At 35.1% G+C, this 14779-nt stretch overlaps 1 protein-coding gene across 27 annotated transcripts in view; it reads left to right on the forward strand.

Annotated features, from left to right (window-relative positions):
• PHTF2 (putative homeodomain transcription factor 2) overlaps positions 1-14779 on the forward strand; it is a 137109-nt gene that overhangs the window by 108874 nt on the left and 13456 nt on the right. For 21 of the 27 annotated variants that reach the window (XM_086397129.1, XM_086397126.1, XM_086397134.1 and 18 more), the window contains 4 exons: positions 2832-3050; positions 10498-10626; positions 12367-12639; positions 12864-12995. In XM_086397129.1, coding sequence (XP_086253255.1) covers positions 2832-3050; positions 10498-10626; positions 12367-12639; positions 12864-12995 — 753 coding nt within the window. The remainder of the gene's footprint in view (positions 1-2831; positions 3051-10497; positions 10627-12366; positions 12640-12863; positions 12996-14779) is intronic. The other 6 variants (XM_086397137.1, XM_086397132.1, XM_086397133.1 and 3 more) reach the window with 3 other exon arrangements.

Here is a 14779-nt window from a genome sequence, read left to right on the forward strand (position 1 = left end):
TAGGCTTAATTCAGCAATTTGTAGTGAAATTTAAAGTGGCCATTAACCACCTAAATATTTCAGGTTAAATTCTGTTTGAAATGTAAGCAATTATAGGTAGTAATTTTTAGATTTGACATTTGTGAAATGGCCCACTTAGCAATGAATATTTGATGAAATACATTTATTAAGAATTACATATACATTTTTTTAATCCCTGAAATCACCCATTAGTTTCACCTAAACAGTTATCAGGCCTTTAATCTTATTACTTATATTTGTATCTGGTTAGCAAGTCTGCATCAGAAATTAGTTACAGATAATCTAGTTTCATAAAAAATTTTGATTTAGCAATTACTGATTACTTAATACAGTGTGTCTCCCTATCTAATGAAAACAGCTTATGTTTCAAATATTATGGTTGACATTACTTAGTCTGAAGTATTTTGGGAGTGTATGTCTTAAAACAAAGTTGACTTATTTTAACCCTTTTTTCTTTCTTTATTCATTTTCCTGCTCAGCTCTTCTGGAAAATTTTCCTCTCTTAAACAATGTTCCTCCCATAAATTCTCTTATCAGTACAGTAAATTTATGTTTATGGTATCCTATCCTGGTATCAATAAATCAATTATCAATAATATATCTAATTCATTTAAGATATTTTGTTACTTGTACTAATGATGGCAAAAAAAAAAAGTGGTTTCTGTCTTTCATGGACTTACAGTATATTTAAGAGATATGATATATTTGAGAATATGAACTACATGAGCATTTAATTAACACAGATAAATTTCAGATGCCACAAAACAATGCAAAATTTGTCATTAAATGAAGATAAAAAGTAACAACTTGCTTTAGGGACAAAATGATTGCTCTAAATAGAGAGTAGCTTTATTTTTTTTAATTTATTTATTTTAATTGGAGGCTAATTACTTTACAATATTGTAGTGGTTTTTGCCATACATTGACATAAATCAGCCATGGGTAGAGAGTAGCTTTAAACTAACATTTGTCGAGCCCCTGCTTTGTACTAGGTTTGCATTAAAAGCCACAGCGCTCATTTCAGTATCTCTTTAAGGTAGGTAGTTTTATTTCCCATTGGTAGATGATTCAGAAACGACGTAAGACAGCCAGAAAGGGTAGAGATGGTATTTTCCTGGTACTTTGTAGAGTGGACTTTAAAGGAGAGTAGAATTAACAGTAAGTGCTAAGAACATGATTAGAGGCTAGAGTGGCAAAGAGCAAGCTGTGTTGAGGGGCTAGGGAGTAGCCCAGTGTCGCTGTAGGAGAAGTAGACAGCAGGGTCCGAAGTAGCACGTTCAAAGACAAGCATGCAGGTTGAAGGAATGTGAGAAGCCACAGAAAGATTTTAGTCTGAGGAAAGAAAGAGCAGCTGCACTGTGGGAAGGTTAATCTAGAAATAAGGAAAGGCCTTTCAGATAGGGGTCAGTAAGGAAGGTCTTACAGTAAAGTGTGAATGATGAAATCTGAACTGTTGTGGTAACATGGCAAAGAGAGAGGAATAAATATAAAACATTTGCAAGTAAAATTGACAGTCTTACCGACAGAGGATGGGTAAAAACAAAAGCAAAAATTTCAGCATACTTGACTATAAGGATGGCTATTACCATTCTTTATTTAGGAAGTTATTTAAAAAAAAACGAAAAACAAAACTTCCCTGGTAGCTCAGATGGTAAAGCATCTGCCTACAATGCGGAAGACCTGGGTTCGATCTCTGGGTCGGGAAGGTCCCCTGGAGAAGGAAATAGCAACCCACTCCAGTATTCATGCCTGGAAAATCCTGTGGACCGAGGAGCCTGTGGGGCTACAGAGTCGGACACAACTGAGTGACTTCACTTTCACTTTTGAATTTATTTAAATTAAAATTTTACTCAAAGGTATTTATTTTGTATTTGAAAAAACTCCTAGTGGAAAAGTATATTGATGAGAAATTACCTAACTTAGGCCTTTTAGTTTTTCACTTTTTTTTTTTTTTTTTACCATAGATTATCTAAAAAACCTGGGACTTCTGGGTAGCTCAGCTGGTAAAGAATCCCCCTGCAATTCAGGAGACCCTGGTTCAATTCCTGGTTCAGGAAGTTCCACTGGAGAAGAGATAGTCTACCCACTCCAGTATTCTTGGGTTTGCCTGGTGGCCAGATGGTAATGAATCTGCCTGCAGTGCGAGAGACCTGGGTTGGATCACTGAGTTGGGAAGATCCCCTGGAGGAGAGCATGGCAACCTACCCCCTGTATTCTTGACTGGAGAATCCCATGAACAGGGGAGCCTGGCAGGCTATAGTTCATGGGATCACAAAGAGTCAGACATAACTAAGCACAGCACACATCTAAAAAACACAAGTTGGCAGTTATCTTCCTGGTATAGAGTATTTGTTAATTTTATATCAATTTATTGAACTTCTGTTTGAAAAACGAAAACAGTAGATACATGAAACCTATTGTTGCTTTAAAAAAAAAAGACTAGAGTAAGAAAAGAACTTCATTAAATATATCAATTAAAGTGGGTTAGTATTCACTGACTATGCAGTCCATATAGATTTAGGCTAGTCTTTGAATTCTGAACTTTGTATAAAGTTTAAGAGAAAACAGGCACAGCTTTTGCCTGCAAAATAATACTGGAGCTGAGATGTGAAATCACATTTTGATATGAGAAAATTTTGTTACTCCTTAAAAAGTAATATGTATTTTAATGTTTTGCTGTTTATTTCACTGTCATTTGGCAGTGTGTTTGTTGTTTTAGTAAAAAGTAGCAATATATGTTTCTGATAAAATCCATTGAGTTGGAAAGGATACATAAATTGTATTAATGTCAAAGAATATCTTGATTTCAGGATGCCCCTAAATCGGGTACTAGTTGCAGCTCTCGCTGTTCAAGTTCCAGACAGGATTCTGAGAGCACAAGGCCAGAATCTGAAACAGAAGATGTGTTATGGGAAGACTTGTTACATTGTGCAGAATGCCGATCATCTTGTACCAGTGAGACAGATGTGGAAAATCCTCAAATTAATCCATGTGTGAAAAAAGAATATAGAGACGACCCTTTTCATCAGGTTGGTTTGCAGTGTTGGATTGTGTGGGGCTGTTGGTCCAGCTCCTTTGAATGTATGTACATTTTACAGAGGTGAGAGAAAACTTACATTCAATAGAAATAATGTTCCCATGTTTTAATTTTTATGTGACCTGTGATCTGGCTTCATAGGAACATAGAATCTCAGTATTTATATAGTGATTGTCAATCACCTTGCAAACATATGTTCTCTTCCTGAGAAGTTGTTGGCAAATAGAATTTTCTAAGTCAGATTGTACTTTAGATGTGTTAGTCTTTTTCTCACTAAGCATACTTCATGGTCAGATTCATCTATACCTGCAACCTTAATTCCACACAAATATACGATTATAATTCACAAATCTACACCTCATGAATATCAGATTTCTATTTCAAAGTGCCTGTAGTAATGCTATCCAACAGAAATAAAATGAATTACATACATAATTTAAAATTTTCTGGTAGTCTCATTTAAAAACATTTAAAAAGGTAAAATTAGTTTAAATATGTTTTTAGCCCAGTATATTTAAAATATTATCATTTCAACATATAACTACTATGAGAAGGTCCAGTGTACTGCAACTAAGACCAGATGCAGCTAAATAAATAAATAAAATAAATACTAAAAAAAAAACCAAAAACAAAAAAGAAGAAGCATAACCCTGACAAGTTGGAGAAAGTGAAGGAATGTTTTGGTCCCTAGCTGCTAGATGTGAAGATGGGAGAGCACTTACGTGCATAGGAGAAAAGCAGGTGGGAAAATTGGTACAGTTTTGGTTTCCTAGGGTTCTGGAGAAAAGGTATACTTAGGAAGCCTAGCCTGCAACAGGACAAGGACCACATCCTCTGCTGAAACAGGCAGGGGAGGAAGAGTTCATGAAGTCAGTCAGACCATGAGAGTTACTGCATGATCTCTGTTTGAAGTGCTGGAGGCCAGATGGTCTCTTAATAGAAGAGAAGTGAGATGATAGGATAAGGGGCTTATGGATAGTGGTGAAGGCTTGGCATTATCATTTATGGGAAATGGAGATGGTGAGGAGAGAGTATATGTTTATTTGTGTTCACGCCATATAACACATTAAAAGAGTCACCCTCCCACTTGGTTGAGTGGAATCTTGGTTTAGCTGGAATCTAAAACTATGAATTTGTAGCTGCCCAGTCTATACATTTTCCAAAGCAAACCATTCAACATTACAGTAATTCAAGTCTGTGCTCCAGTCACTGATGCTTAAGAAGCTGAAGTTGACTAGTTCTGTGACGACTTAACAACACCTTCTAGAACTAACACCAAAAAAGATGTCCTTTTTATCATAGGGGGTTGGAACACAAAAGTGGGAAGTCAAGAGATAATCAGAGAAGCAAGTTTTACCTTGGAATATAAAATGAAACAAGGCAAAGGCTGACAGATTTTGTGAAGAGAACTTGCTGGTCATAGCAAACACTCTTTTCCAACAACCCAAGAGATGATTCTACACATGGACATCACCAAATGGTCAATACCGAAGTCAGATTGATTATGTTCTTGGTACCTGAAAATGGAGAAACTATATATGGTCAGCAAAAACAAGATCTGGAGCTGACTGTGGCTCCTATCATGAGCTCCTTATTGCACAATTTAGGCTTAAATTGAAGAAAGTAGGGAAAACCATTCATGTATGACCTAAATCAAATCCCTTATGATTATACAGTGAAGATGATGAATAGATTCAAGGGATTAGATCTGTTAGTGCCTGAAGACTACGGATGGAAGTTCATAATGTTATACAGGCGGCAGTAACCAAAATCATCCCAAAGAAATGTAAGAAGACAAAGTGGTTGTCTGAGGAGCCTTTATAGATAATTGAACAAAGAAGAGAAGCAAAAGAAAAGAGAGAAAGGGAAAGATATAACAAACTGAATGCAAAATTCCAGAGAATAGGAAGGAGAGAGAGTCTTAAATAATGCAAAGAAATAGAGGGAAAAAATAGAATAGAAAAGCCTAGAGATCTCTTCAAGAAAATTGAAAATATCAAGGGAACATTTCATGGAAGGATGGGCACCATCAAGGGCAGAAATGGTAAGAACCAAAGAGAAGCAGAAGAGATTGAGAGTGCATAGAAGAACTGTACAAAAAAGATCTTAATGGCCCAGATAGCCACAATGGTGTGGTCACTCACATAGAGCTGGATATCCTAGAGTGTGAAGTCAAGTGAGCCTTAGGAAGCATTACTATGAACAAAGCTAGCAGAAGTGCTGGATTTCTAGGTGAGCTGTTTAAAATCCTACAAGATGATACTGTTAAAGTGCTGCACTGAATATGCCAACAAATCTGGAAAACTCAGCAGTGGCCAGAGGACTGGAAAAGTCAGTTTTCATTCCAATCCCAAAGAAGGCCAATGCCAAAGAATGTTCAAACTACCATACAATTGCACTCATTTCACTTGCTAGCAAGGAAACACTCAAAATCCTTCAAGCTAGGCTTCAATAGCATGTGAACCGAGAACTTCTAGATGTACAAACTGGGTTTAAACCAGAGGTCAAATTGCCAGCATTCATTGGATCATGAAGAAAGCAAGGGAGTTCCAGAAAAACATCTATTTCTGCTTCATTGACTATGCTAAAGCCTTTGACTGTGTAGATCTCAACAAGCTATGAAAATTCTTAAAGAGATGAGAATACCAGACCACCATACCTGCCTCTTGAGAAACCTGTATGCGGGTCAAGAAGCAACAGTTAGAACTAGACATGGAACATCCAGTTTTCCAAATTGGGAAAGGAGTACATCACGGCTGTATATTGTCACCTGCTTATTTAATTTATATGCAGAGTACATCATGCAAAATGCCATACTGGATAACTCACAAGCTGGAATCAAGATTGCAAGGAGAAATATCAACAACCTCAGATATGCAAATGATACCACCCTAATGGCAGAAAGTGAAGAGGAACTAAAGAGTGTCTTGATGAAGGTGAAAAAGGATAGTGAAAAAGCTGGCTTAAAATTCAACATTAAATAAAACTGAGATCATGGCATCTGGTCCCGTCACTTATGGCAAATAGAAGGGGGAAAAGTGGAAGCAGTGATGGATTTTCAAGAAAATATTTTCTTGAGCTCCAAAATCACAGCCAATGGTGACTGCAGCCATGAAATTATAAAAAGAACTTTGCTCCTTGGAAGGAGAGCTATGACAAACCTAGACAGCATATTAAAAGCAGAGACATCACTTTGCTGACAAAAGTATGTGAAGTCAAAGCTTTGGGTTTTCCAGTAGTCATGTACAGACATGAGAGTTGGACTATAAAGAAGGCTGAGCAAAAAGAATGGATACTTTTGAACTGTGGTGTTGGAGAAGACTCTTGAGAGTCCCTTGGACTGCAAGGAGATCCAACCAGTCAATCCTAAAGGAAATCAACTCTGAATATTCATTGGAAGGACTAGCGCTGAAGCTGAACCTCCAATACTTTGGCCACCTGATGCAGAGAGTTGACTCATTTGAAAAGATCCTGACGCTGGGAAAGATTGAAGGCAAAAGGAGAAGGAGGTGGCATAGGATGAGGTGATTAGATAGCATCACCGACTCACTGGACTTGAATTTGAGCAAACTCTGGGTTATAGTGGAGGACAGAGGAGCCTGGTGTGCCGTAGTTCATGGGGTCACAAAGAGTCGGACGTGACTTAGCAACTGAAAAATAACAGTTTTATACAGTTGTATGATATTCTCTAGAATATAGTTGTAATAATTATAATAACAAAGATTTAATAAGCATTGACCCTATATATCATCCATTGTGCAAGTAATCTAGATGCATTGTCTCATGTAATCTCCATGATCTATGTCAACGTAGTTTGTTTTTTGTTTCATAAATGAAATGAAGGCTCAGGATTAAGTAATGCACCCAGAGTCACACAGTGTAGGTGCCAAGTAGTTGCTATTCAAGGGACAGGAAAGGGGATGCTATGCTGGTTAAAGTAATGGATAAGGCAAGAATCTAGACATGTTAAATTGAGAAGGAAATATGAAGAAGAGACCGATAGGTTGAAGAACACGTGTGTTCAAGGAAAAGTGTGTTTTAAATTGAAGGTTTGAGGAATCTTTCCTTTCTGGTAAGATGGAAGACTGTGGTTAGAGGCTCACTTCAGAAGTAGGCATTTCAGTGTGGTGACAGGGTCCAGAGTGTTGTCATGGGACTAGCTGAAGATCCCTTGAATTTAAGAAGTGAAAAAAAAAAAAAAAAACAGAGAATAATGCATGTGAAAAGGGTGATGGATGAGTCACCTGTATATTCATATAAGTCACTGAGGATAATAACTGGATTTTAGGCTTATGAAAATGTCTGTGAGCTCTTTTCTCAGCAACCGCGTAAGTGGCACAGAGCTAGGGACGACGCGTGCTTTGCTCATTGTTGTATCACACAGCGCCTGGTACATAGTAGGTGCTTAATATTAGTTGAGTGAAATAATGAAACAAAAAATTTTCAAAAGGTGCTAAGTAGACCTTTCTTAAATGATTAAAATTTTTGTTGTAATGAATGCTTATAGAATAAATTTTGGTCCTAAATCTATTATATCTCTTTTTTCTTTTTTTTTTTTGGTAAGATAAATTTTTTTTTTACTGTTTTACTCTACATCTTAATTACAGTATTCTAGATATACAGTGGTTTTGCTTTTTGATTTAGGACGATTTCACATGCATTTTGTATTCTCAGGCGTCTAAAAACAAGCTCATGTTTTCAGTTTTAGCTGAAATTAGCTCCCTTTAATGAAAAGCTGCCTTTTCTGTTTGTTTGGCTAAGATCTGTATAAGGTTTGGAGGACCTTTTCCTGCCTATGATAAAGACTGGAAAATTCCTCCCCATGAAGATGCACTGAGCATTTCAATCAGTATGTTCTAGACAGTGTGTCACCAAATATGTAGTTTTATTTTATTTTCTTGGTAAATAGTTACTGAAACATTTCTAAAAGAGAAAGCTTTTATTCTGTAGCCATGGATGAGTATATAATATAAAGGCGCATTCCAGGGGCTTCCCTGGTGGCTCAGTAGTAAAGAATCCACCTGCCAGTGCTGGAGACATGGTTTCGGTCCTTCTGTCAGGAAGATCCCATGAAGAAGGAAATGGCAACCCACCCCAGTGTTCTTGCCTGGGAAATCCCATGGATAGAAGAGCCTGACAGGCTACGGTCCATGCGGTCGCAATGAGCTGGCACAACTTAGTGACCAAACAATGACCAAGACACATTCAAGTGAAGTTAATTTTTCAGTGGGTAAAGCCATACTTTAACTGCTATAGTTCCCAGAGCTGGAAACTTCAAGAAAGCTTTGAATGAACAGGGAGCAAAGCAATTGAGATTTTGATAAGGATAACAAGAAGTATTGAATGAGTTCTAAACTTTAGCTTGAAAAACATAGCTAAGAAGAACCTGTTATCTGATGAAACTATAAAATGTAATGATTTGCTCTTATGTTTTCTTTGAGGCTTTTAAAAAATCTTTCATGTACTAAAGGCAGTGTATATTTCAATAAGACTGTTTTTTTGAGTACATTACACATGCACACACACATTCCTATATCTTTTTAAATTCTCCAGGTTTTAGTTGCTTTTTATGCTCTTGCCTTTTTCCTTTCTAGAAATAGGAAAATTCTATCAAATGCTAGTTAGAAGTTACCTGGGCAAAATGAGTACTTTTAGAATTAGAATGAAGATGTTTTTGACTTCCCGTTTCTTTTTCTAGATGGACATTCTTGGTATTGTATATCTTGCTTCATATAATTCACTGTTACAGACTGAGAGTTTAAAAAAAAGGAGCGTGCATATCGATGCTTTAATCTATTATCTCTGTGGTTTAATAATCTTTCCATTCAGCTTCTCATACTTGTTCCAGGCTTTTTGGTTTCATCATTTTTCATAATTATTATAGTTTCAGGGAAAATTTGACATTTTAGTGTAGATTATTTGTTTTGTTTGGGGATAAATTATACAATTTGAGGAATTAGGTGGATATTTAATAACTCCTGTCAGTATCACATAGCTCTTAAGGTTCTCCAGTAATGAAATATATACTATGAAGGTTAATGTATATTAAGATACTCTGTTTTTGCAATAGATAAATTTTCAGAGGAACCGTCTTGGTAGCCAAATAACTACATATAAAAGGGCTTTGCCAATAACATGACTCCTGGCATTATGGTTTGCCTGTATAATTGTTCATCACTTTTTTTACTCTGTGCACATAAATGTGGTATATTAGCTTTACATAAAGAAAATTAATGTATGAGGTCAGAATAATAAGTTCCCATATTTATTTTCTTGCATATTATTATGTTACTTTTTATACCTTTTATTGAAATGAATCAGTGCAACTTCCTCCGGAGGAAAATATATTCCTTAAGTCTGCAGAAGCATATCTTTTATCATATTTCACATTTTTATCTGCCAAATAATATTTTAAAGTAGATTATTTTGTTCATTGTTAGAAGTTCTTTCAATGAAATATGTTATTAAAATAACTTAGAAATAATATAATATTAGAAATATCAATTGTATCTCATTCTGGAACTAATCTTTTTTGAGGGGAGGGACCAGTCTTTTTGTGTTATTTCTACTGATATCTGATAATGTAAAGATTAGTGTTTTATTGTGTTGCTATCTTTAACCTTCAACTATCCTATTTTGAAGTTTTATTCTTTTAATTATAGATCTGAAACAAACAGAAAAAACAAACACACTTAAGTATATGATTTTGTTTGTATTAAAGCTTTCAGCTTTTCTTCCTACCATTTTCTATTCTGTGAAACTGTGAGGGATACTTTATTTTACTTGGGGGAATACTTCTAGTTCTATGTGCTTCAGTTTGCAATATTTGTTCCGAAGGGAAAAGTTAAATGGATCCTTTGGAGAAATGCTAGATTTAAAAAAATCAGAAAAGTAACTAAATCAAGTATTAAGGGTAAGTGTGTGTCTTTCTGAATGAGATTGTATCACTGTTTAGTCTTTTAGAAAGGTTCAAATCTCAGTAATCATTGTCTTTCGTATCACACATGCATAAGTTGAATAGTCAGTAATATGAATAATTAGTAATATGAATTTGATGCACATTTGTCTTTGAACACTAGTATATTAGGAGTTATGTAAACAGATTGACAACTAAGTGCCTTTGCTGACAAATTTTAGAGTATTTTTGAATAAGTTGCCTAGTATAGGTTCTGAAAGTTCTTAACTTAAATGCATTTTTATAACTCTAATTACTTATGCTACAAATTAGTATATGCTAACTAATTTTAAGATAGAATTTTAGTGTCCCTGAAATTGTACATGAGATAGCTTTGTATAGATATGTGTTCTATAAATATAAATGCATTCACCAGTTTCTATTTTTTAGTGTATATAGATAAAATTGTATGTGTGTGTGTGTATATATATTTTATTTTGAAATACAGTTAATATACTCACCAATTTCTGGTTATTTTTTATAGAGTCATTTGCCCTGGCTCCATAGTTCCCACCCAGGATTAGAAAAAATAAGTGCTATCGTATGGGAAGGCAATGACTGCAAGAAAGCAGATATGTCTGTCCTTGAAATCAGTGGAATGATAATGAACAGAGTGAGTTTTTAAATTTTATTTGTTTAGATAGTGATTATTAATATAGTAAATGATTACTGAAGTGTTATATTTACAACCTACTCACCTCATTTCTTCAACCTGAAAAAAAAAAAAGTTTCTTGTATTTGAGTGGTTTGTCACCAAACATTTTTTGGTGCTTTTCATTTTCTGATCAAGAATAGACCTTGATGGTTTAAAATTTTCTTTTATATTATTCTTTTTTTTGCTTTCAGTGGATCAAATTTAGGAGCTGCTAGGTATATACAATTGTTAATGAAAACATTTTTCTGTATCATTTACCTCACTTCATTGATTTATTACTACTCAAAACATTAAGAAGAATTCACACTGGAAAATTTCTACTGACGCTTGCCTCTTAAATATACAAGAGTAAATCAACTAATGGTAAAAGAATCTTAAGTCACTTGAAGATGTGGAATACAAATCCTACAGATTTAAACTTCAGTTTGTATTATTTCTTTTATTACATCATTACTACTTTTAAAATTTTGCCTAATTCCCATGGACAGCTAGGCGTGATTTAACTTGGCAATTTTAAATTTCTTGTGTGTTGCTAACTAGAACTGTGCATACTTTTATGTAGGACAGGAATTAAAATAACTGGTGTCAGAAACTGAGCTACTTCCTATTACATATTTCCATGTGAGCTATGAAAAGCTGTTAACAAGGAGTCTCCAAAAACTTGCATCTGGTTAATACTCTGTACCTTTTTTGTGAATTTTTACATACTATGCAATATGATGATAAAAAAGGTAGCTAGATGATATTTTGGAGAAGGCAATGGCACCCCACTCCAGTACTCTTGCCTGGGAAATCCCATGGACAGAGGAGCCTGGTAGGCTGCAGTCCATGAGGTCGCTGAGAGTCGGACATGACTGAGCGACTTCACTTTCACTTTCCACTTTCATGCATTGGAGAAGGAAATGGCAGCCCACTCCAGTGTTCTTGCCTGAAGAATCCCAGGGACGGGGGAGCCTGGTGGGCTGCCGTCTATGGGGTCGCACAGAGTGGGACACGACTGATGCGACTTAGCAGCAGCAGATGATATTTAAAATCCCTCCCAGTCCTGCCAATTTTGTATTTTCCATTATTTAATTTCGAAATTCCTTTTTTTTCTTATAATTCCCCTGCCCCGTTTTCCCTCTCTCTTATTTAATTTTTACCCCTCTAGCATATTCTCTCTTCTGAAATGGTTTCAGAAAACAATATGTATATACATATATGTATATATACATAAAAGAAAGTAGTTTTACAGTTTAAGGAGATTATCCATTTGTATTGTGAACTCTTTGAAGCAGAACATAAAGTATAAATTCTAGATTTTTTTCTGTAACTGGATTTAAGTGGATACAAGATCTCATTCTTTTCAGTATTCTAGTATTTGTAAATATGTCTAAATTTTTAATTAATGAGATAAGTAGAATATTTTTTTCAAGATCCAGGTAAGACCAGGTAAGTAAATCCTTTTGCATCTACTTAATGAATTAGAGATCTGATAATGAACTATTTTTAAAAACTGAGAAATATTGACTTACATTTTATGTGTAATAGGTTCTCAAAACTTTGAGTAAATTTAAATTGCATTATTCAGGTATTAAAACTGATATATTTTAACAGTAATTTCATATTGCTGTAAATAAAATAATGCTTCATTAGGAATTAATTTTACTGTAGATAAAATTTGTGTGTGTGTTTTTTTCTCTCTCTCTCTCTCTAAAGGTAAACAGCCATATACCAGGGATAGGCTACCAGATTTTTGGAAATGCAATCTCTCTAATCCTGGGTTTAACTCCATTTGTTTTCCGACTCTCCCAAGCTACCGACTTGGATCAACTCACAGCACATTCTGCTTCAGAACTTTATGTGATTGCATTTGGTTCTAATGAAGATGTTATAGTTCTTTCTATGGTTATAATAAGTTTTGTGGTTCGTGTGTCTCTTGTGTGGATTTTCTTTTTTTTGCTCTGTGTAGCAGAAAGAACTTATAAACAGGTGAGTATAATATGGACATCTCTATAGAGAATTTTATCCTTTTCATAATATTCATGGTATTCCTGAAGTATTTTAGTGTTTCATTAAATCATTTTGACATGCTAATTATTTCCCCATTTTGTTTTTATAATAGTTAACCAAATCTTAATAACTTCTATTTTGTTAATTTTTATTTTTATGTGGTAATCTACTTGAAAATTAATTTTTATTTTAATCTTTTTTAGCGATTACTTTTTGCAAAACTCTTTGGACATTTAACATCGGCAAGGAGGGCTCGAAAATCTGAGGTTCCCCATTTCCGATTGAAGAAAGTACAGAATATAAAAATGTGGCTCTCTCTCCGATCCTATCTTAAGGTAGAATGGTAGTGATAAAAGTACTCTTAACGTGCTGGCTCCCTCTCATAGTTCCAGTTCTTTGTCAGTATGTATGTATGTCTAGATTTATAGTCAGATTTGTATTCACATGGTGCTATGTGGCCACATCTAGTGTTCATTTTGATCCATATGCAGAAATTCAGAATGTTTAACTGGTTCTTTACAGTAAAAGATCTGAAGTCCAGAAGGCTAAAATGCATTTTAGATAGATGATTCAAGATCAGATTGTCCAAAATTTATCTTTGTTCATAAATCTCACCAACTACTACTACTCATTCAAAAGCTAGATTAAAGATTTTGTTTCTACAGTAGAATGATTATATCACAAGCCAGCAGAGGGAGCCCACTGCTTAAAAAAGGAAATTAAAAAAAAAATCTTGTCAAAATGAGCTGCCTCACTGAGGTGACCTATTACTATTTGAAAACTTTAGCTTCCAATTCTAAGCCATCCTTTTCATGCCATTCTTTTCCTTTAATCTTTTAAAGTAACTTTCCCAATTATGGAATTAAGATATAGAAGCTCAGGAGGGAAATGGGAAACATCTGAATTAGTTTTAGGAAAACATTTTTTCTGAGGATTATTACTTTATTGCATACTCATTGTGTATGGAGTAATCATAGCTTAATAAAATTGACCTAAAGGCCAACTATCCTCTGACATGCTTAGATCTTTAATGACTTTTATTTTGAGGTAACAAGGAAAAAGTAGAAAAATTTTGCATTATTTGTCTACACTTCTGTTTAAAAAAATTCATTATGCTGTTTATTTAACTTGTTAAACTCAGCTAAGTTAGTCTTCACTGGGCAATGCCACAGATCAGTGTAGATTGTTTTTTCTCACTGTGACACCGCTGGAAGGATGGATGTGATCCTTGTTACCTGTCTTAGTGAGAAGACACCTAAAATTTGCTCTCCTTATCATCCCTGAGCAGGTATTGCATTCTTTTATGCATTGATTATTTTAGTCAATAAACATTCATTTAATGTTAACCATGTGCCATTCACTATTGATGAGATGGAACTCCCTGCCATTAGGAGCTCATTCTTCAGTGAGGGAAACATGTAACCCCAGGTCTAGGAATTATCCTGAGTACTGACTTCCTCTTTTGCATTTCCAACATTCAGTTTATCACCAATTCCCACCCTTTCTGTTTCCAAAATGTATCTCAAATCCATTTACTTCTCTCTCTCTGTTTTTATTTCCCCACCCTAATTGCAGCCACCAATTATCTCCTGTATTGGATTACTGCAGTTTTGTCTTATATGGCCTCTCAGCATTCCTGTTTCCTCCTTTTAATATTTTCCTCAGTTTGCTGCCAGAGGTGTCTTAAAAATGTAGATCTGACCATATTCTTAAAATTTTCTGAAAATTCTCCATTGATCTTAGGATGTAGAACCAAATCTTAATAGGGCTTTTAATGCCCTTCATGACTCAGCTCCTGCAGATAGCCTGTCCCGCTTGTCTCATTTTGAAATACTTTCCTCCCTGCATTCCAGCCAGACTACACTGCTTCAATGCTTTGAATGTACTGTGATCTTTTCTGTTTTACACTCTTGCACTTGCTTTTCCTTCTACCAATAACAATACCAATAACTGCCGTGTGCCATCATGCTACTGCACCCTACTTTGGGGTAAATATCACTTCCTTGGAGAGATCTTCCCAGGCCTACACAATCTTTCTGAGAGTTAGAAGTATGGGCCTGGGAAGATCTCTGTAAGGAAATGCTATTTGTACCAAACTTGTCACCAATGTTCTGAAAGC

The sequence above is a fragment of the Bos grunniens genome, chromosome 4 (genome assembly GCF_055505025.1).
Source record: "Bos grunniens cultivar Pamir isolate PY7600 chromosome 4, Bosgru_T2T1.0, whole genome shotgun sequence".
Taxonomy (NCBI): domain Eukaryota; kingdom Metazoa; phylum Chordata; class Mammalia; order Artiodactyla; family Bovidae; genus Bos; species Bos grunniens.